Source organism: Glandiceps talaboti, chromosome 18 (assembly GCF_964340395.1).
Source record: "Glandiceps talaboti chromosome 18, keGlaTala1.1, whole genome shotgun sequence".
Classification (NCBI taxonomy): domain Eukaryota; kingdom Metazoa; phylum Hemichordata; class Enteropneusta; family Spengelidae; genus Glandiceps; species Glandiceps talaboti.
Genome location: NC_135566.1, coordinates 5,916,505 through 5,941,034, shown reverse-complemented (window position 1 = coordinate 5,941,034; position 24,530 = coordinate 5,916,505). Strand labels below are relative to the sequence as shown.

General features: G+C 35.2%; 1 protein-coding gene across 8 annotated transcripts in view; it reads right to left on the bottom strand.

Moving 5' to 3' along the window:
• Positions 1 to 11,074: 11,074 nt before the first annotated feature.
• The window catches only part of LOC144449093 (uncharacterized), a 158,021-nt gene continuing 144,565 nt past the window's right edge, over positions 11,075 to 24,530 (bottom strand). For 6 of the 8 annotated variants that reach the window (XM_078139519.1, XM_078139518.1, XM_078139516.1 and 3 more), the window contains 8 exons: positions 20,747 to 20,967; positions 20,264 to 20,465; positions 18,689 to 18,772; positions 16,732 to 16,919; positions 16,092 to 16,200; positions 15,751 to 15,948; positions 14,299 to 14,469; positions 11,075 to 13,603 (listed from right to left, as the gene is read on the bottom strand). In XM_078139519.1, the coding sequence (XP_077995645.1) occupies positions 13,535 to 13,603; positions 14,299 to 14,469; positions 15,751 to 15,948; positions 16,092 to 16,200; positions 16,732 to 16,919; positions 18,689 to 18,772; positions 20,264 to 20,465; positions 20,747 to 20,967 (1,242 nt within the window). In that variant the 3' untranslated portion in view covers positions 11,075 to 13,534. The remainder of the gene's footprint in view (positions 13,604 to 14,298; positions 14,470 to 15,750; positions 15,949 to 16,091; positions 16,201 to 16,731; positions 16,920 to 18,688; positions 18,773 to 20,263; positions 20,466 to 20,746; positions 20,968 to 24,530) is intronic. The other 2 variants (XM_078139522.1, XM_078139520.1) reach the window with 2 other exon arrangements.

Here is a 24,530-nt window from a genome sequence, read left to right as displayed (position 1 = left end):
TCTCTCTCTCTCTCTCTCTCTGTCTCTCTCTCTCTGTCTCTGTCTCTCTCTCTCTGTCTCTCTCTCTCTGTCTCTCTCTCTCTCTCTCTCTCTCTCTCTCTCTCTCTCTCTCTCTCTCTCTCTCTCTCTCTCTCTCTCTCTCTCTCTCACTATTTGTTTTAGTAAAGTTCCAAAATAAACAATAATTTCTGTTCAGATATGTGCTCCTTGGGAAGCCAATCATGTGATTTTTTCCAATCCTACCATAGAGGGCGTCAATTTAAAAAAATGTTAATTTGCCAGACTAAAGAAATATAGTGTTGGTCGGGTTATGGGAAACAGGAGTACAGCTACCTAGAAGGATAATGAAGGCTAGGCTTGGACTAACAGCTTTTGGGAGTCTCTTAATCTATTTTGCCACTGTATGAGAAAATTAGAGACTTTTTTTATTCAAATGTAAAACTGGAAACATCAAGATACTATAGCAAAATTGGTAGGTATTTAGATGAGGACTTGTTGGTAAAACTTACTTTGAATTTTTCTGCAAAGATATCATTGACGATTTTCTTAAATACAGGTTTTTCTTCTTTGCTGAGTGACGCCTTGCCAACATGTTTCAGATAGCTATGTCTTATATCCTTTAATGTGATAGACCTGATAATACAAATATATATATTTTAGAAATTGGATGTTCAATTGCAGGGCTCTAAATTAACAGTCATATTAACAGTAGTCCTGTGTCCACAGACTGCCAATTCTTGTCATTGGGCTACCATAATTTGCAACAGGTAGCCCACTCATTCATGTGATGAAGATGGAAGATTTATGGACATGAAAGTATTTTAATTATAAACACATACTTTAGAGGAACTCTGTTTTCAGTTCAGGAACACAGGACTATTGGTCACCATCCTTGGCTACCAATTTCTGAAATAAGGACTACCAAAGGAAAAACTTAATTTAGAGCCCTGAGTAGAAAATTGCGGAAGTAGTAAAGGGTCGTGGTGGCATTTAGGTCTGTGCAGGGATGCAAAGTTCTTCGAGTATGCAGTACCACTGTGAAAAAATGCTACATAAAAAATAACAAATTATGGAGGACTTAGGCTAATCTCAATAATAGATCCATGGGCTAATCCAGTGATACTGATTTCTCCGCTTGGGTTTAGATATTAGAATACGGATAACACAAGGAAGACATTTCTTCCTTTCTTGAATTCAACTTTCCCGCCATTTTGCTGTACCTTATTACGGACGGTAAAGTAAACAACTAAGAATCATACATGTGCTCGAATCATGAGTATGAAATCAATCAGACAGTCTTACATTATGTTAACTTACCGAAGGTCCACCGTATCATCTAAAACTTCGTCTACGGAAGATCTCATGACATCTTCAGCAGTAGTCGCCATCTTGGCAAATGATGACCTTGGATGTGGCATGATCGTACGTTGAGGGCGCTGTATCAGTGGCATGGTGACAACGCTTAACCCTGGCAATATTATAATATTACCGTGATTCCCCACTGACACTCCCACCACCACCCACAGGGGCACGCATTATTGCTTAGATTGCCGTTTTCTTAGGAAAATATCGTACGAATCCTGCTGCTACAAATGTATCAATCTCTATAATAGTAGAAATATTCTTTTCTCCTTACAGGTAGGAATATATATTCAAGAGGTTGTTATATTTAGTCTGTAGACCTGGAAAACAATAATCTATGAAATATTACACGCCCCTATGCCACCACCCCCACCCTCATCCCCCCCGTGAATACGGGAAAGGGTGTAAAATCAGGTTGAAAATCCTTTTTACCCAGCAATTAATGATATTAATGAGGTATGGAAAACAACTAGTTTTTATTGAAATCCACATGTGTAGGCCCTATTTTTTTGTATTTTACCGGATGTTAATTTTTTCAAAACTATGGAGGCCTAGATCCAGGCCATTCCAGGGTGTAAAACTCTGAAGAACAAACTTTTAATACAAATTAAGAAATGGCGGGAAATACATATATACTGACCATAGAGTGCAGATTTTATGGTCATGGGTGAAAAACGGATCAGTAGTGTTATAAACAAAGACTATTCATTAGAGATGTTTTACACTGAAGGGAATAAACACTCAGGAGTCATGAATATTCATTGTGCAACCATGAATGTATTATTTCTGCAGACTCCCATGATGCAATAGCCCATAGCAAAGATACCCTGAAAAGGAAATCGATAGTAATTGTAGGTGAGGTTAAGTTATGAAATGACTCTCCAGAACACATAGGAAAATGTCTTTTTTTTCAGGGAGTGGTGTTCACCTTTATATGAAATAGTACTCGATCCCCCCAAAATAAAATTAATAAGTCGATCATTTATATTGCTTATTACATATATTTAAAGTCATCAGTGACTAATAAATTAGAAACAATAACCAAAACTGTAAATGTATTTCTGTTATTTTTACAACCAAAATTAGAATGTTGAAAGCTACTACATGTAGTAAACAAACAACATTTACTTACTGAGCCTAATATGTACATGACTGTATACGTAACAATCTGGACTAGTGTCCAAGAAAAAAATCAAACGCTACTCTGGGATTACACAACTAGTCTTGTAACAAATCATGTGTCCTTGAATCTTGGAACTCTTGGTGCATCTTTATTTACTAGTATTTGTGCTCAAATCCTAAGTTTGCTGTAACTTTGCCATTTTGTAAGTTCTGTGTGTGGAGTGATGCCTCTGTCAATACTAAGGGTCCGCTGTTGTCCCCTCTATCTATATCGACTATTGGCTCATTTGCTGCTAGTAGGAAATAACGTAGTGACAGGTCTAGAAAAAAACAGTAAATATTGGCGGACTTGACCGTTTTCCATACCATACGGTTGTGGTTGATTTGTCCACTGGTCATGGTAAAATATATTGTAACCAAAGCTAAGACTTTTAATTAAATTTTGCAGCAAGTACGGCAAAGATAGAACCCACGAGAACGGTATATGTAGATATAACGGGCAGAGCTGTCGCGTGCCCTGTTCCAATCTGAAGAGGTTTGATTGGTACGGCCGGTCCATTACAATAGTCGCCAGTACAACAGAATGAGCACTGTTCGTCATCTTTGAGCGACAGATCAGTGGCATCTGTCAAATCCCAAAATACATTCATGTCATTACAGGATTTGGGATTTTCTCTGGATGCTGCTTCACACGACTCGTAGTCCATACACCTGTAAAGGTCAAAGGTGAATTCATGGATTTGATTGCAGAGAATCAAGACATTGTTATTTTGCATTATAAAATAACTTTAGCAGAATTTTGACGTAGAATTTTGACTGAGACATCATGATATACTTCATGAAAGTCAAAGACAACGCCGAACGTGGACGAATGAGCATGTTATTACAACAAGAGACGTAATTTCAATTTAAAAAAACTATGCTTGGAAAATCATTTATGAAAATTGTGTGGTTTTTTGATTTACTAATATTTTCGTAAAACAGTTCATGTTATATCTCATTATCAGTCACCTTTGACCACGTCGAAATGTCGCATATTACTCAGAAACGTATTATAAAAACTTTTATTTTTTCCGACTGCTTGATGTAATGTAATATCACACAGCTTAGTGTCGTCAGCTTACCGTTTGCTGATGAAACCATTGCCATTGCAGTCCTTATCAATAATATTCTGACAAAATTGACCCGATGGACACTCCGTAACTTCCTCACAGAACGAATTATCATACTCATTGTCACACACGTAGCACGTCAAACCTATAGATCCAAATATTTTAGATAAATTATGAAAAATTCAAATAATATTTTGTTTAATTGGATACAGAATCTATATATCTCAGACCCCTGTAGAAAATAGTCGTCTGAGGGTATATGCTCAATTTAAAATTAAAGTGGTGCATTCTAGTCAAGATCTGTAATTAACAAAAACCTCATTTTCAACTAGACTAGTGTACAAATACGTATACGCAATATACGCTAACACGTATTGGTATCAACACAGCTAGGCAGAGATGGTTGCACAAAGAGCTCGAGTCTCAGGTTAAATTACCAACTGACTCTTGTTGAGGCGTTTGTCAAAGATTTGGCAACCGAAAATGACGTCATAATGTCAGTTTTAGGTCATATCTAGATCAGGTAAAACCTTCATCAGTTGATAGACTTCGATTCGAAGAGAGAGAGAGAGAGAGAGAGAGAGAGAGAGAGAGAGAGAGAGAGAGAGAGAGAGAGAGAGAGAGAGAGAGAGAGAGAGAGAGAGAGAGAGAGAAAGAGAGAGAGAGGAAGAGAGAGATAGAGAAAGAGAGAGATAGAGAGATAGAGAAGGAGAGATATAGAGATAGATAGAGAGATAGAGATAGAGAGAGAGATAGAGAGATAGAGAGAGAGAGAGCGAGCGAGAGTATGTGTGTGTTTTAGTCAGACAGACAGACAGACAGACAGACAGACAGACAGACAGAGAGCCCGACAGACAGACAGACAGACAGACAGAGAGCCCGACAGACAGACAGACAGACAGACAGTCAGACAGAGACAGACAGACAGACAGACAGACAGACAGACAGACAGACAGACAGACAGACGGAGAAGGGGATGGGACAAAGAAAATACATGTTTTTAAACAATATTAATTTTGATAATTGTCTTACTGCAATCAATTTCAATGTGTTCACAAGACTCCCTCTGTACATCTTCATAGCTTAGTTCCTCCTCTTCGTACGTACAATTACGGGTACGACTTCTTGTACAGTCAGTTTGACAGGAGGTCCAGTCTTCCCAAACACCACAATTTATTTCTATCGATTAAGTTAACTCAATAGGTTTGTTTTCACGTACTTATGTGAATGAATATTAGAATTGATTTAGTACAAATGTAATTTTGTCGGTAGAGAATAACCCAAATTGACAACTACAACAACACACACATGCGTGCGTACACACACACACACACACACACATACATACATTACATACATACATACATACATACATACATACATACATACATACACACACATATACATACACACATACACACACATACATACATACATACATACATACATACATACATACATACACACAGCACAGACACACGCATGTACACACACAACAACAGCAGCAGCATCAACAACAACAACTTTGCACATGTGATCCACACGTGGTAATCATGTGATATTAATTGTGTACCTGGTTCGGTGTAGTTTGGGATTTCATAGTTACAGTAGTCCTCACTGCAGCAGTATCGACATTTATTTTCAACTATGCCTTCGTCACAACTTTCTCTGTTATTTCTCTCATTGTTTTCACATGCCTGGTATTGTCAGTATTCAGAATAATTGGAAAGAAATTGAGTAAATAGTGAGTACGAACAGAAATGTCATATATGAATAATATATAATAATATATGAATAAATAAGAAATAAGTATATGAAGATGTTCGAATTAGGTCATGTTCTTCCTTCTTCAAGAAAACTCACCAATTTTCAAAATTCCAAATTTGAGGTTAAATTGATATAAAAATTGGGATATTTTACAATCTATACGTACGGTCGCCATATATCATGTTAACTCTATGGAAAAATAAAAAATTGTCATGTGGCGAAGTTTGAATTTAAGAACAGTTTACTTTTGATTTTCAGGGACATGCAAGATGCTCTCCAACTTAAGATGTTCGGAGTCATGTTTTCCTTCAAATCTGTACGTTATGTCTTTCTTGATGAAGTTGTGGAGGAACGTTTCAAAGTAAAATCCATTTATGCAAATTTACGATTTTAATTCAATTTCATTTAAAACTGATCTGTAAACTTAAAACAATTCCTGCAATCAAATAACAATTTCGAAATTTTTCCTTACGTTACTCTGCTTGCATCGTTTTGATATGTAAATTGCTCCATCAACATTCGTTAGCTCTGTCTGACAACTGGGCTGAAAACAAGATCAGAATCATCATTTAATTAATTTATGCATATGCCTTGACACACAAAACATGGGCGTGGTAAGATACCTCTGCCTTATTTGTTACTTGACACACATTGTATGGATTTGGTTAGTTAGCTCTTGTAGTGGTGATATTATGTCTCCAGCAAATCTGGATGGATACATATATTCAGTGAAATGTAAGTCCTAGAAAAATAGCGTTTCCACACAGAGCTACAGAGTTTTACGGTTGTGGTGTTGTACACGTTTTACTACTAGAGGAAGAACTAGGAGTTGAAGTGTACTTTCACCTCTGTTGTCCTGCTGTTGGAATCATACACGTTAATAAGTCGTACCAGTTTCATTAACTTAAAATGTGCATGTAATAAGGTGCATATCAGTTTCATTAACTTAAAATGTGCATGTAATAAGGTGTATATCAGTTACACTAAATTTCAATGTGCATGTGATAAGGTACATATCAGTTACACTAAATTACAATGTACATGTGATAAGGTGCATATCAGATACACTAAATTACAATGTGCGTGTGACAAAGTGTGTATCAGGTGATTCAAAATGCTCAGATTCACTATCGCTAATTTGCTAGACGACATGTTTGTGAAATGCATACTGGCTTTAAAACTTTTAAAAAGCGTCTGCAAACACAAAAATGTAGTCTAGCAAATTAGCGATAGTGAATGTGAGCATTTTGAATCACATTTAAACTACAATGTGCGTGTGACAAAGTGTGTATCAGTTACATTAAACTACAATGTGCGTGTGACAAGGTGTGTATCAGTTACATTAAACTACAATGTGCGTGTGACAAGGTGTGTATCAGTTACACTAAACTACAATGTACATGTGATAAGGTGTGTATCAGTTACGATGACGTACAATGTATAGTTTACTTACGTCATTCATGGTACATTCTTCGGTACCTTGACAGTTTGCATTGCTCGTCTCCCCACTGCACGAATAACAATGTCCCGTCACTTTTTTCTCCTTACTACCACTACCACTACCACTGTTATCATCACATATCTCTATATGAAGGAAGGAAAGATGGAAAGAGGGGAAAGAAAGGTTAATTTGGGATAAGATAAGAGAGACAATGCTACTGGAGGTCTACAGAATGAAACGGCCATAAGTCATAGGTGTTCATCAAAGATAGTTTTAACATTGTTGTTTGAATGGGTGAAGGAGGAGAAACAGCAGAGAAATGTGTATTGTGCTCAGTGTTGTTGAAAGCTAGGAATGATATTTTAGACTATAGACCCATGACCAAGTTACATGTATATATACACAGGTTATATCGAAAGCGAACCGAAATAGCTAATATTAGCCTAACAGACCAGGCAGTACAACAACAAGTACGTACACATAATTAATTGATCGATTGATTAACCATGGGTTAGCCAAACGATAAACCAATTAGAAAATTAATTAACGAATTGTTGAGCGGTATATGAATATATCAACTAATCAGTCAATTGATCAATCACTCAATTACCGATTTCCCCAAATTCGATTCATTTCAAATGCATCGATGCGAATGAGAAATGTCTAATAAGAAACGTCTTAAGTGGGAAGGATCTCAAGTGAATTAAAATGATGCATGATAAAATACGGATAAAATGAGTTGGTTTCAGTTACTTTCACTTCCCAGTACAGAGTTGGCATTGATCTGGACTTAGGCTGAAGTGAAGTATGAGACTTGTAAGGTAACCCCTGTTAAACACACTGCCAGCAGCTTCTATTGTTATAAAATTGCAATACGTTTAACGGAAGTTGTCTAGCAAGTCTCATACGTCACTTCCGCCTAAACTATAAAACAATTGTCATACGTACCAACTGCTGTAAAGTTTAGAATGTTTTCATTGCAAAGATCACCATGACAGCAGTACTGGCATTTGTGAGCAACTAAACCGTCTGCACACTCAGGTGGATTATTCGCCATGTTGTTGTCACATGCCTTGATTAGATATGTGTAAAAGATAAGACATTAAGTTATAATAACAATTAGAACTCATTAAAAATGTACATTTGGTCCCAACTTGCAACTTTCAAAGCAAAAAAATAAAATAAAATAAGCTTAAATTTTAAAAAATAAACCCAAACATATATAGACATTTTTGTGCAAACAAATAGACCGATAAAAAGAAGATAAATGTATACCTAGAATATCATTCGTCTAACTCACTTTTGATTCTTTGCATCCTTTCTCCAACTCAATTCCTCCCTTGTGGTTCTTGGCTTCAGTGATACACGCAGGCTACAAAATAAGGACTCCGAGGTATATATTTGCCTTTACATTAATATTATTGGTGATAGTATATGAATGCTTTTGATAGGATTTTATGCAGAGCCAATATCAACACTGGAAAGCGTGTGTCCATTGGTGAAACATATCACTGTTTTCAACTTGAATGCGATCCATCCATCCAACCGTCCATCCATCCATCCATCCATCCATCCATCCATCCATCCGTCCGTCCGTCCGTCCGTCCGTCCGTCCGTCCGTCCATTCGTCCGCCCATCCACCCGCCCGCCCGCCAATTTTCAACTGCAGAGTATTGTACTTACATTGTTCATTTTGCATTCTTCTGTCTTCTTATTACAGTCTTCATTAGTGGTTTCCTTTTTACATGAGTAACACTCCAGAGGGTCGACGACGTGTACTGTATGGAGAAATAAAGATGGAGAAACGGAGACAATAACAACATTTTATGATATATGGTGTTCTTTATTCCAATCGAGAGAACTGGACCGCTGTCCATTCTGACCGGATTTTTCTTATTTATTTATTTCAACTTTTAGAAACTTGACATCGTCCACGTCAAGAAATAAAAAGAATATTCGCGTAAAATGTACTGACCCACGATGGACAAAAGTGTAATAATATTAGGCTAAATTTATAAGAATAATGTCAAAGGTCCAGACCTAGTTGGGTCACATGATTCACCGGGGGCTTCACCGTTATCTTATTTATCAGCTTGTGGTCAATAGTTGTTAAACTCGCTGCCATGACAACAACTAATTGATAGCAGTAAAATGTACCCAGTAAGTTATTTATTTGGTCTTATACACATACCACCCATTGTTGTCTCCAAGTAACAAAATTGAGTGTACATGACATACACCATAGTACGGAGATTTAGAAATTCGCCCATTTATAATTTGAAATATACATTTGAAGATGAAACAAACAGCAAGTCATGTTTCGCCGAAGCTTTTCTCATTCTATTTTGATTCTCGTTCACACTCTCCCGGTCCTGATTATGGACAGTTAACACGTGGAGTTCATTTTGATAAAAAAATCACATCAGACCGCAAGGCATATTGCAGCATATATTTCTTTGTTTGGCGTATTCTTCGCCGAGAAAACATTTATGCTAGCGTTGTTGTACAGATGTAACACTCCGATTACTCTTTTTCTTAAATGCAAGAAAAACAAAGAAGGTTTGTGACAGAATTAAGGGTGTTAGAGTAAAGGGGGTCTGGTCCATTTTTTTTACATACTATATTGGGATGAAATTTCTATTAAAATTGTTAATATTAAAATCACAATTGACAGCGTCTAACCTGCACCTATAACCTTACTCGCATACATGTTTTGATTACATATTTCTTTAGAGTAAAATAATTACGTCATTGGATAATTTATTCATAATTTTGATTGACAGGTGAGAACTGACCAGTATTTTATGAGTCAAATATATCGCAAATTGTTTCAAGACAAAAACAAGGTAAGCAACAAAACATACAACGTCAGAGTATGTGTTCTTATCTTTTATATTGCGAACTTGATATCCACACAGAGACTGTTTGTCAGCACCTGCAGATATAATTGAAACAAATTACAGTGCAACACGATATTTTGGTAATTCTGTGTGGTAATGAACCCCTTTTATCATAGAATACTTTGCCTTACCTGTAATAAGAATGACACACAGTAGACACAGAACTCGGACTACCGCCATGTTGGTTGCTGGGACGAAAACGTTGAAGTGATGTGTTGTTGTCCTTTGATCTGACAGACCCTAACTACGTTCCAAATAAACACATCATTAACATAAAAACTAATACAACACATAGACGAGAGATAACCTATGCCTCCAGATGTTGGTACCAGAGATAAATCTTTAACCACATGTTAACAGTCATTTACTAACTGATTGGGTCAAGTGAGGTCACGATCAAAACCCATGATGTGGTCAACTGAGGTCATACAGGTAGTCATAGCGATTTGGTGGTGTTTTAAAAACAATGTATTCATGGTACCAGTATCCCGTCTTCACCCACGGCTTTGTAGGGTGATACTAGACATAGTAACCAGTGCAACCACCCTCTAGTAATAATATATTCTGAAATTTGGCAAATCAAAGAAATAGACATTGAGAGCTTCATAGTTTGATACATACATATCGTGAACCACATAGTATTTAAACTGTTATATTGACTACATCAATTGATGTGTCAATCAGCGTGGACAAAACAGGTGGTTGGCGTGTACACATTTTAGATAGTCTCGGTTACCCGCACTCTCACCGCTGGGGGCTCTTCTCGTAGGCAGAGCCCCCAGCGGCGAGAGGCTGGGTAACCGAGAGTAACAATCTGAGTTGTATACTACTTGGAGAGATGGAGTATTAAAGGTTGTACCATTATAGGTACATGTCAGGGGTACTTGTAATTGTACATAGCATTTAAAACTTCAAATAGTCGTCTCAATCAATGTTGCCAGAAAACTGAAGTCATTTAAATTTCTCAAAACTTTGCCATATGAAAGTTTCCTCCTGATCCTTTTGAAAAATAATGAAATGGGGGGGGGGGGGGGGGGGGGGGGGGGGTCATTAGCTTGTTTTGTTTTGTTGGGGGGGGTCACTAGCTTGTTTTGTTTTGTTTTGTTGGGGGGGGGGTGTCACCTGCTTGTTTTCCCCAGAGTTAAACTCAGTATTTGGTGGTCATTTGGATTTTCAAATGAGTTCATTTTGAGATCATTTTGACCTTTCACATGAAAAATTTGCATAATGACCTCTGAATTTTTAATGGTAATTTACTGAGAATGGGTTGATGAAGTAACAGCAAAACTTAATTTCCAAGGCACATACAAGGAAACATGAACACAATAAAATAAATGAGGCAGGCTAATTCACTCATTATCATTTGTTGCATTAGTTTATTTCTACAATTCACATATATATAATATAATGATTCTACAGACTTCAAAGTTCAAGGCTACAAAATCTGGAGGTCTTTTCCTGAAAGACACAATTGGTGATCATATACAAATGCAGTTTACAATTTGTACAATTCTTTGGTCAAATATGAGTTCATATCAAAAAGAGAAAAAAAACCCCACTCTTATCAAGGTCTGATTTCAGATTGAATTTAAGGATAAAAATATACAATAGTTTTTATAATTATAATTTTACAATTTTACATTACTGTAGGATCATACAATTAGTTAAAGGACTATTTGGTACAAAATTGAAGTAGTACTTGGAGAAGTAATCAAGAATTTTTACCATCACCAACTCCTGATTAAAATATATATATATGTATATTCACACAAAATACATGAAATCACAAAAGATGAAAAATATTGTCATAAATGCAAAAAAAAAAAAGTTTTTGATTTGTGTAAGTACAGATACAGAATGGTACAGAGTAGCAAATAATGTTGATACCACGCCATTCAAGTCACTGTATTACATAGAATGTGCAAGTACATGTAATATTGAATTACGCCCTCTAACAACAAAACTACGACAAAACAAATACTTTCGTTTTTACCATCTACTTAACTTCTATGTTCCTGTACATATCAACTTTCAATTGATTGTTGTCGGGTTTTTATATCATTTCAAATATCATATCATTCAGAAATCACACTCAAGATCTTTCTCAAATTCAAGTTTACATCAATGGTTCCTTTTTTCTTCGTCAGTTCATTTGATACAACTTTTTGATAAAAACCTTGCTCAACAAGTCTTCAAAATTTCACCCAAAACCATTCCTTCAGATTTAGAGTATAGATTTACATATTGCTATAGTTACACCGTAATTTGCATTTCATTAGAAACATATGAGGACCAAGGCACTTTTTATGTAACTTTCATCAATTTTACTTCACCACCTTCATGCATAGATTTTTAAAAAATGTAATAATGTGATTCACTTATCAACCAATCAGATGGGAGTTTCATAAAAACAAAAGAATTACTGTGTTTGACATAGATGGCACTATATATATACCCACCACCAGATATTCCAGATAGAGTATATATTAAATAAACATGCTTATATGTTATACTTATACCCTTTAGCTGTCAAAATGTTGACATGCTTATATACTTATCACTTTTTACTTGAAAACATTAAAAACAACATAAAAACAGAAACAACTGTCGATCAACTCCCCTGAGACAGAGAACACAGCGGTCTTCACAGACCAGTTTAACTTAAAAACTTCAAAACGCTTTATGCCGCATAATAACTAAAAAAAAACAAAGGTGGATACACCACCACAACTTACATAACTTTGATGTGCTTACACATCTATGCAGAAAAGTGTGGACAGATGAGATTCTACTATGGGAATGTTAAACATCACAAACAATTACTTGTAAAAAAAAAAAGGGTTGTGTGTGTGTGAAAATGCCTTTTTGAAATGTTGCTGCAATGATGTAAAAGTTGAAAGACTTATTCAGTGTAAAAACAACACGACTTTTAACCTTTGAAAATAATACTTGAACACAAAATACAAATGAATGTAAAACGGTCAACTTTTGTTTTGCATTACAAACTATACACTAGTTAAAATTGACCTGTGTTGTTCAAAGTCAAAGTTATGAATTTTCAATACATATGTTTGTATATTTTATTTTTTTGTTTTTTACACATTGTCAAATACAAGGTTAGTGAACTTATCTCTTTTCAGTAAACAGTGCCCTCAATTGACAATTACATGATCCAGAGCCCACTAGTGACCAATACATAACATAGTATGTAACACACAATGTCATTGGCATACATTTGACCAATTACAAGCTTTGTCTTATAAAGTGTTTGTAGCATCATAAAATCATAGTTTGGTCATTTTGTAGGAGTAAGAAAAACAAAAGAAATAACCTCATGTAAGAACTGCAGTTGAGGGCGCTCTTTACTGGAATGATCCGCTGTTGTGAGATTTATGCTTTGAATTCAATCTCTTGGCACAACTTTTGTCTACAATCTTGTAGAAATACTGGTTGATGAATAGTAACTTTTTGGAAACTGCATTGTTGGTGTTAATGATGATGATATCGGATACTAGACAGTAAGTAACTGTGTGAATAATACAACGGGTTTGATGATTAACAATGTTGTCCAAGTGTAAACCCATATTTGGACATCAGCAACCCATATTTGGACATCAGCAGTAACTTCATGATATAAATTTGCTTATTTGTATTTCAATACTGCTTATCATACTACCCTGAAATGAGGCGCAATGAGAGGGTTGCGCGAGGATAAGGGGGGGGGGGGGGGTTTGTAAAACACGATAGGCTTACACTAAGACAAACATGATAATATTCCCTGTAATACTGCCATGGTCTTGTTTCATTTGACTTGTTCTCTGTTTACACTGCTACCGCATAGATGATGTCGCTAACTCAGACTGAACTTTTGCATATGCTCGCTCCAGTTTCATTAGTTCCTGTTGAACCAAAAAAACACATTAGAAAATAAATTTTAAACAAACATATTTTTGACATCAACAACTTAATGAAGAATTTTAATCCCAATTTTTGGTATACAGAAATACATAAATTTCTGTCAGAAAGATTTAGTTGATTTAGAGTAGACAAATTAGAAAAAATTCTGAGCTGCAAGATTGTGTGGAGAAAACAAAGCACAGACGGACAAATGTTGATAGAGAGACACAGGTGAAGGAACAAGTTTGTCAGACTACAATTTCTCAATACAGAGCAACCTCTGGTGGTGGATAAAAGAAATTGAAATAAACAGATTTATGCACAATTTAAATATTGGTGTCAAACTTTTTTTTTTGATGGGAGGGGGGGGGGGGGCAATTTGAGGTTGAAAGTGAAATTTTGACAAATACTGCAAGCAGCAAACATGACATTTCTCCCTTCACCACCAGAGGGTGCTGTTTACACCACAGGTCTATTCAGAGATGAGTATTAGGCTTTACTTTTACTAAATATAGGGTTTCCAGGATTACATTTTAGACATTGTTTTTGAATGCTTAGGATGGGATGAAGTAAGTTATGACAATATTATCAGAAAGTGTAAAAAGTCATTTCTGGCAACTACGAAATATTTTTATTCTGACTACAAATAGTACTACACTATAAACAACTATGAAGTACTTCTACTGGGTATTGTTACCTTGGTTTGATGAGTTAGTGCATTCTGTAGTTTGGCAATTTCTGTCATTTTGGTGCTGAGTAGGGATCCATTTTCCCTAGACTGTAGTTCAGCATCTCTCAGTTGTCTTTCTAGCTTTCTAACTCTACTCTCCAACTTAGGAGCATGTGATGAGCTCCTGCCGTCTTCACTCTAAACATCAAAATATGAGTAGTTGGTAGGTAACTACTTTTTGCTCTGATATCTATTCTGCCTACAAGCTCTCTTTAAAATACATTTTAACTTCTGTTTTCTGTTTTCATTTTTTTCCTTCACGTTTGTAAAGTTTCTTCTTTCTACCCATACACTAAACTTATTTCAATACTATTTCTGAAAAATTTGGACATAACTTTTCACAAAAATTGTGTGTGTTTAGGTGATCCGATTTTATTTTATCAATTGTTTGCTGGCACTCCTCAATTTCATTTCACAAATCAGGCAATTTTTTTTTGAATATTCAAAAGCCTCAATCTCATATAGCCAATCAGAACGAAGAAAACAAATGAGAAAGTGAGTGCAAAGGTCAATTTGATGTTTCTGTTCAAAAGATATGAATATTCATGGACCTCAACATCACACAGAAGTTCTAGAATATGATAATTTTGAGTAGAGATTCAGTTAAGGTAAGGATTGATGTTAAAAGTAAACTTGGACAGGAGAAAGGTGAAACAAAAGATGAACATGTAAGTTATGAACAATGCCAATTTATCTCCTTAGTCACAACTGTGGAAAGTGAAAGAATGTTGTTAGATTATTATGACATATATTTAGTCCATTACTGGAGGAAAGGATTGGTTATGACACCATTGATAGATAATCCACATGTCAAGGACGATTGTTAGTTTGTTTGGTAATACCCAGTTATCAGCTGTAATGCAGGATGACACAATAATGACATGAACGTCACCAAGAACACTTTATCAACAACATTTATAGAACATCCAATATATTTATCAACATTTACCATTCTTTGAGAAAAACCTTTGTACAAATTCAGGTCTTCATTTTTGTTTACATAAATCAACAACAATGTAAAAAATCAAATTTGTGTTATCAACATCAACAATTTTTTGAGTAAACCCTTCGGAAATATTAGACAGCTTCCACTCTTGTTAAAACAATATTTAAAACAAATTTAAAAAAAAAATGTAGACCATTTTAAGTGATGTCTTATTTGGAGTTGGCAGTCATTATTGATGGGTAAAAAATAAAACTCCATTAAGAGGCAAAATTTAATTCATAAATAAGAAAATAAAAAAAAATCTGTATAATTAAATTTTGGCATGGCGGGGGGGTGGGGGTGGTCTGGTGCTGAAATTTTGGCACGATGGAGGGGGGAGTGTGGGTGGGTGACATGCCATAATGTTTTGTAGTTATGTAACTATGAGCTATAAATAGTTGAGTACATGTGAAGATTTGATTAGATTATCTTACATATTCTAAGCCTGACGAGGTTACTGGAGTTCTTTCTTCAAGAGTTCCGGTGTCACTTTGTCCACTCACTCCGCTACCTTGACGACGCAGTGCCATGTTTTCCTCTCTGAGATGTTTAACTCTTTCTTGAAGGTGCCGTAGTAATCTAATGGTACTGGTGTCACTGTTTTGAGATGTGTCAAGACTGGAACTTTTATCCTAGAAAATCACGAATAGATATGAGATATGAGGAATAACTTGACATATATGAGTGATCTGGGAAAGGAAAGATGTTGAAAAAGTATTTCTTCACTAGTGCTGTTGTAGTGATGATTTGTGATCAGTTATGAAAAATGACTTACTGCTGCAACTCTCCTTAGTTCCCTCTCTAGCCTTTCCATTTGCCTTTGTTGATCTGACAACTGACTTTTGTATGTTATTTCCAGTTTTCTTGATTGGTCCTTCATACGCCTGTAAAATAACACAAAGAATCAGTCAGACTCACAGACATTTGGCTAAACACAGATATAAACTAATGGAATCATTATAATCAAAGGGTTAGAATGGCCGGCTTGGAATATGCTGGTTTGAGCCTCATCGATGCATCACTGTCATTTGTTTCTGAATGGCTGAAGCACTTGGGCAAAATTTGAACCATGATTGTGCCTCAGTCAACCAAGCTGTATAATTGGGGACCTGGTAGGAGTTTGCACTGTCAATGCTTTAATCCTATGTGCTTATAAAGGCTACAATGGACTGTATGCTCTCCAAGGAGTTAAAATATATAGGGCTGTTGTGTTGCTATAGGTCCATGCCAAGGGTAATAATTGTAAAGTGCTTTGAACCTCTAGAGAGTGAGAAAGCACTATATACATGAAACAGACATTATCATATAAACACCGAATATATCTGACACAACATCTTTATTTTTTCAAAATACTTCTTTCTAATTTCCACCAACTCTTCAAAAAACCACACTGAGGACAAATCACATATATTTACCTATCAATTTCTCTATTAAGCTCTTCCTCAAATTTCCTGGCCATTTTTTGGGCGGTTTCTTCTTTCCAAACATTCATGTTTTTGGTAATTTCTTTCAGTTCTTCATCTTTGTTTCTTAGCTCTCTGTGCAGAGTGGAGTCATCCTTACTGACAGCTTTCTGAAGTTTGTTCAGTTCTTCAAGATGTTCCTATATAATCAATACACCCTCTGTTATTGACAATCTTTGTTTAATAGACGGGATACAATCCACAACTTACTATTTTCAGCTCCTTATTTTGCATTCATCCGTGGCATTTTCCTGGTTACTTGACTTTTCTTGGTGCCCTTGTCGTCATTAACACAAATTGCAGAGTATCATATCTTGGAGATTTGTGTGAGGAAATGTCTGTTTGGAGTCTAGTATGGTGTTTAAAACTGTTAGGTTCCATGAGTTGTGAATTTTTGAAAGGTTTCTTAAATTGGATATCAATATATTGTGTAATCTGACTACATATGCAAGGTCATTACCAAGCATTGTAGGTATTCAACATTATTCCATGTCTTTGTCTCTGTCCAGTATGTAGGGTAAACTACCAAGAATCAAGTCATCACTTTAATTCATTATTCAAATATTATTTTGGTTATTTTCAGTTATTTTCTCATACCAATCTCCATCATCACCTGTGACCATACATACTCTGTGTATGTTGTGTTTGCATGCTCACTTTAACAAGTAACACTTTTTTTAGAAATTCTTTCCTTCAAGGTCAATTCCTGTGATGTTTGTAGATATTGAATCACACAGTCGTGTAAATTTAAACCTTTTCAACCAATCTCAGCCCCATCGCTGTACTATCTAAAACATATATATATGCACATGCTTGCTAGTCTAGTTCCTGTACGATGCATTGATTACTACATCATCTCTACTCACGATGATGGTAGTAATCGTGATGCGTCTTATACGAACTAGACTACATTATGCATATGCAGAGACACACAGACATACACAGCCACAGCCACACAGACAGAGACAGAGACACACACATACACATTTATATATATACACACAGACACCACCAATCATCCACAAACACCCACACACATCCCTTTACATGTTCCTCCCTATGGAATCATTGTTTCTTTGAAAACCAATAGCTATAAAGTACAAGGGGGGAAGTAGAGGACAGAAGACAAGAGTAACATTGTTGAAACCCCACCTATCTCATCCCTGGGGATACCTGAACCTCCCTCCACCTACCTGAACCCCCATCCCTGTACCCCATCCAACACAATCACAAAATCTTTTTTTTAATGAGGGAAGGAAAATTATATGCGTGCAGTGTTGTGCAATTGTAAAAAGGACATTGTCTTTAAAGTCAACTGTGTGATATGCTGGGGGGAACTGTGCTCGGGTAAATATTTGCTGTTACTATCACAAAGGGATAACCTGAAGGACAATTGCAAGAAACAGACATTTTCTTCTCTTGTGCTAAAATTGAAAAAATAATTCAATTTTCTTTTCTTTTGTACTTTTATGTGAGAATTTACATTTTTACTGTACATTAGTATAGACATAATTTGTCATTCTTGGTTGAAGTCTGAAAGAAATGAACTTCCCAAATTTGAGACTACTTTTGTCACATCGGTCTGCAAGAAATAATTTTCCAAAGTAAATTTGGTGATAAAGTACAGAGAGATAAACTACGAGAAAATCCTTTTTTTTAGCAAAAAGGGGAGATAAAGAAGTGAGCATTGCACAAGGAAAATTGAATTTTCTCTTCTTTTAGCATTATGCAAGAAAATGTCTATTTTACTGCGACTTCATTGTCACAATCTTTGTTTTGGTCTGGTTATTAACCACCACCAACGTCAATAAATACCATGACAAGGAAATAAACAAGACATATGAGAAATTAAACCATATTATAAAAGTGTCAAGTGTTATGTTAATTAGGAAATTAGGGAAATGCTCACTGTAACAAGTCTATCTCTCAAGGCTTCCATTTGTGCAGCCTTTGACCTTTCCAGTTGTACTCTCTGCCGCTTCAAGTCGGCCTCCTACGATGAAATGAACGTGAAAACCAAGGTGAGACGATAAACGACGATCTGATAATGATCCTTTAACCGACGGGATGTACTCTACAACTTTATGTTTTTTTCTTGGTTCATTTCATTTTGCATGAAAGCAACATATATATTCTACTTACAATTGTATGTTTATTGTTATTGCATACTGTCAGAAACTCTCATTGTCTTTAAGGATGACATCATTTTTCAGAGCAAAAATATTACATCACAAACTCATTTACATATTTTGTCAAAATGTGAGAGTTGTTTTGGCTGCTTGCAATAACATAATACATATTGTAGCAAGTAGAATATTATGGATTGCTTTCAGATCAAAATAAAACAACTGCGAGAAAAACACAAACTTGTGGACGGTATCCCTTTAATGACCGAATTTATTCCAAACAAACAGCGGATGACGACAAATGCTTCAAGCAGTGCTGATTACAGTGATTGGGGGGACGAAATGGTTACTGATTATTGCAGATTTAAATATAAAGATAATATTAACGATGAATTAAAAGGAAATTATAGATTACAGAATGAAATTTACATTAAATTTAAATTACATCACACAGCTTATTACGGATTGCAAATAGTTATTTACACACTATTCAATAAAGTTGTCAGGGATCATTTTTGATAATTCTGACATTTGCAAAAAATGTCACAAATTTCAAATATCTTGTACTTGTCCATATCTTGGCTGTCATTTTTTTTAATGCTAAATTAAATTCACAGAAAAGAGCTACATGCTATTTTTTTCTTTTTTCATTTCCTTAGTCCTCTGTTTTGAAAAATGGAAAAGTTTGTATAGGTCGTACTTTGACCTATGACCTTTGGAAGGTAACACTATCTAAAATGGAAGTGTATAGAGTTCGTACTTAGCACTATTTAAAAATGGAAAACTGCATATAGTTTGTATTTTGACCTGTGACCATTTGGAAGGTAACACTATTTAAAATGGAAATGTGTATGGTTCGTACTTGGCACTATTTAAAATGGAAAACTGCATATAGTTTGTATTTTGACCTGTGACCATTTGGAAGGTAACACTATTTAAAATGGAAATGTGTATGGTTCGTACTTGGCACTATTTAAAATGGAAAACTGCATATAGTTCGTACTTTGACCTCTGACCTTCAGAAGGTAAAATTATTTTATAAGGCTAGGTTGTCATGAAGCTGAGCTGAACTGGTAGCACACACTTTAATGAAGTTTTAGAGAAAACTATAATGTCATGCACAGCAAACAAGAGAATTAAATCCACACATTAAATTCATGAAATAACAAAAGATGAAGTCAAAATTTATCTATCGAAGAGTCGGCAATAAAATATGCATGGCTGATAAATTAAATGGCTTTTAAGCTTTTAGCAATTAATTCAAATACTAGCAAATTTCCCATTCTGATGTGTTCTACAGCAATGTTATGCAAACAAAATATTCTGTTGTGTTTCCATTTTACGATGACTTCACTAACCTTTTCCTTTCGGCTTTTTGATGTATTCTTCTTTTCTTTTTCAAGATCGCCTTTCATTCTCTGGAGATGTTGTCGTAATTCTTCATTAACACTCTTTAGGTTGCCAAGGGCTTCTCCAACCTGTGGTCTTAATCCACTACGAACTGGTTTGGGACTTCTGGTTGGGGAACCATTGACGGACGGAGAGCGATCTGCTTTACTACTGTGGATCACAAAGATTTTGTGGTTTATAGTTTGGTGTTTGTTTGTTTTTTGGTTTGTTTGGGTGGGTTTTTTTGGGTTTTTTTTGTTTTTTTTTGGGGGGGTGCAAATTTGTAATTGAAGTGAATTTTCTATTTACAGAAGTACTGCAGGAATGAAGAATATTGGCTTAGTTGACTACAACTGTGAGAAAAATTGTCATTTTCCAGAAATCGGCTCCTTTTTTGACTTCAGTTATATTAGCTATGTTTTGAGTTTAGAAATTACAATTTTTGTTCCTACCTAGTGGCTATCACTTTTCTTGGTGATGTTCCGATTGCTGAAGCTGTTTTCTTGCATTCGTCATTGATTTCTGAAATGAGGCTTCTTTCATGTCTTTCCACTTGTAGAGAAATCTCTTTTTCTTTCTGACTATGGCATCTAGTGTCTGTTCTTAGCTGCATCAACTCGTCATCTTGATCACGTAGTTTTTGTCGTAACTTGTCAACATCTTTGAATTTTTCCTGAGAATTAAATTCAGAATCAATCTAGAATTATTATTACTGAAGGATAAATATTGCTGGTAGTCATGGAAATAGGTGAAAAATAGGTCAAAGGTCACCAATGTCAACGATTTTAAAGCTATTTTCAGGTTCACATTGTTGAAGACAAATAGGCAACACAGAATCAAAAGCAGTGTGGCACCACTGATAGGAAACTCCTGATTGGCTTATGATGAAATGTGGTTAACTTTCAGTTTCCTTTGACCAATCAGAGCATTCCTTTTATAATACATATCTTGGCTTCCCAAAACCTCCACACAGAAATTACAAAATCATAATAGACAAAGAATATTTATACATAACAAAATTATTGATGAAATAGTTCAAGAAATGATGCAATTCTTGATTCAACATGTGCCCACACTGAATATTTGATGTCATGTCCACCCCTACATTTGAACCACTGTAAAATCAATTCATGAAGATTTTTTATTTTTAATGTCTGCGCACATGTAGCAACAATTTTTGGTTTCAAATGTGCACTGATTTAAAAAGACAATTTTCATAGATTTTACAACCCTAATGACAATCATATTGACAAATTCAATACCAATTAGTATTTCATACAATATAATATCATTTTGATGGTGCATCAATGCATAATGTGAGTAAGAATCTTAACCAAACTTACTACCCCTAACAAGACTACTTACACAGTCAATATATATCACCACAGTACAGATTTAACTCAACATTTGGCAAATTTCCAAAAAGTTCACACACAAAACATGGGTCTGGGTCTCTGACATAACATGTACACTATTCAGACTATAGCTGACAGAACAATTCCCATAAAATGACTTTATTCATAAAAAGTAAACAGACCATGACAGATGACACTAAAATGTACCTGGCTTGATATTATGTCTGTGAAATGTAGGTACTGAAATAGTCTTAAAAGAGGCAGTTTTAATGAAAGAAGTCTAGTCCCTCTAACAAGACCTTATATAGTATGGTGTTTCAAGTTTTAGGCAATAGCCCCATTCTCTGGAGCTAGTAAACAAACCGAACCTTACATATTATGATTACAGCATAGTATCTTCTCTACTGAGTAGTTATTTTTTTTATCCTAAATACTATCTAAGACAGTGTGAAAAAAACAAACAAACATTTTTGTTGTCGTTGGTCAAAATGATAAATGTTGACTTTTATGGTGCGATGTATTCAAGTCATCACATAGTAGGTTGCCTAGAATCCTGTCATGTGGGTATTTTAGTTCCTGCTAGTCCCCTACTCACCTAGCAATTCACTAGCCACGGTTTTTTCAAACCTTATATTAGACTAGACCCTGCAGCGATGATTGGATATGGTAACTATGTAAACACTGTACAGCTTGAACCTCTGAGTTGGTTCTAATCATGTGATGCACTTCAACAATTTTAAACTAAATAAGAATGTTCACCTGATTTCTGGTTGGAGTTTCATTAAAGTAAATGGTTGCTAGTAAAATACCAGGCATGGTAGGGGAATGATGAGAACACAAATCTCTATACATCTAGATTCTAGGATACATAGTAAGGAATGGTCTCTGATGGAAGCTAGAACTCCAACATTTGGTACACTCCACCATAAGAATCTTTTACTGCCAGTAGAATCTCAAAGTGACATCTTGCCCATTTGCATAAAAATAAAGTTTTGTAGAATTCTACCGTTCAAAATTTCTTTTGAAACATTAAGATTAAGAATCAAATTTGATGACCTGTCTTACAGTAGCCTACAAAAGTGTTGACCTTTGACCTAGAACACCTGAGTTTAACCTATTAAATACAAACAACATGAAGAAAACTTTCACAAAATGTGTCAGGAATGCTATAAATTTAATTACTTCAATAACATTTAAGTGGTGTATGTAAACTCTGAGTACAAAATTCAGTGATAAAATTTCAGTCATAGAAACCTAAAATAATCTTGTTTATCTGTGCCTATTCACAAACATATTTATTCTCGTATAAGATAGTGTCAGCTGGTTGTCATGACGCCCACTGTAAACAGTCATGGCAGAGAAGTGGAGTGGAGTGGAGGTTTATCCATTGGTTCCATGGTAGTCTAAGAATGTACATGTTACATGATAAGAAATGCCTTGGTTGGTGGATGTATGACCTAGCTACAAAGCCTGCCACACTTCCAGTGTACTGTTCTTAGGCACACAATGATAATCTATTGATATCTATCTGTCAATTTATTAGTACAACAATACACCTACATTTGAGGAGATATAAATCTTTGAGACATGCAGTCAGTAAATCTTGTAGAATAACTAGCACATTTCAAACTTCTGTCTAAAGAAATTTTTTTTGAAAAAAGATTTCACTGTATCGGATGAAACTGTCAGCATGATTTTTGATACATATGTCTTTATTGAATGTGTAAGGCATTATCAGTACACAGCACTGCTGTGCAACAGAAAACCAGTTGTGTGCAATAATATTGGGTTATGCGTGATATTCTATAATGCAATGATATCATCAGTTTGGGCTGCCATGATGTGATGACATTATCAGTTTGTGTGGCCATATTGCCATGACATCACCAGTTTGGGCTGCCATGATATGATGATATCATCAGTTTATGTGGCAATATTGTGATATCAATTTGCGCTGCCATAATGAGATGACTTTATGTGGCCACATTTTGATGACATCATCACTTTGTATGACAAAACTGCAATGATGCTATCACTTTGTTTGTTCATACACGATATCTCACTTTGTGTCAGGACGTTGCTGTTATGTCATTTATGTTAGGCATAAACTGATCAACAGCTAAAACAGTACTACGAATAGAAGGGGTTGACAAACATTACATGAATATCAACTACTTCAAACAAAAAATTTGAAAAAAATCTTGGATTTCTCTATTTTTCTGACGTAGATTTATGAAGCAGTATAACAAATATTATCAGTAGATGTTGTAATTACCAGCATCATTATTTTTAAAATCAATGAAAACAATTTAATGTATTTTTAGCTATTTAGCTCATTCGATATTTTTTTTTAGGAGTTTGATCTTTTGTGTTTTTGACCACATCAACTTGTTAGCATGATAAGTAGCATACCATAGTATGCATTGTTCTGCAACTAAAGTAGGCTGCCATAAAAGTTGAGGTCAAAATCCTAAAGTTGCAGACTACAACATTTTTCAGATGCTGTGGCTAGCAGAAGAAATCCAAGACAGGGTATTAAAAATTTGAAACTTTTGAAAAAAAATTCATAGATTTGAGTAATCAATCATAAAACATGTACTATTTCTACTGGTTATGAATCTTCAAGTCCTTTTTTTTGTCTTCAGTTCCTATTTTTATTGAAAGCTGATGGGTCGCTGAGGGGTAAAACTGTTTTGTTCATCATAATCAAGTTTGTAAAAATCTATCTGAATTACTCAGAAATTTTACTGGGCTTACACAAATTATAATTTGACAGAAAACATGACGGTGTATGCAGCTTTAGCAGATTTCCAAGAATTCTAAATATTTTGCAAATACACTGCAACATCGAAGATTCAAATTTTTACACCTAAAGGCCAAT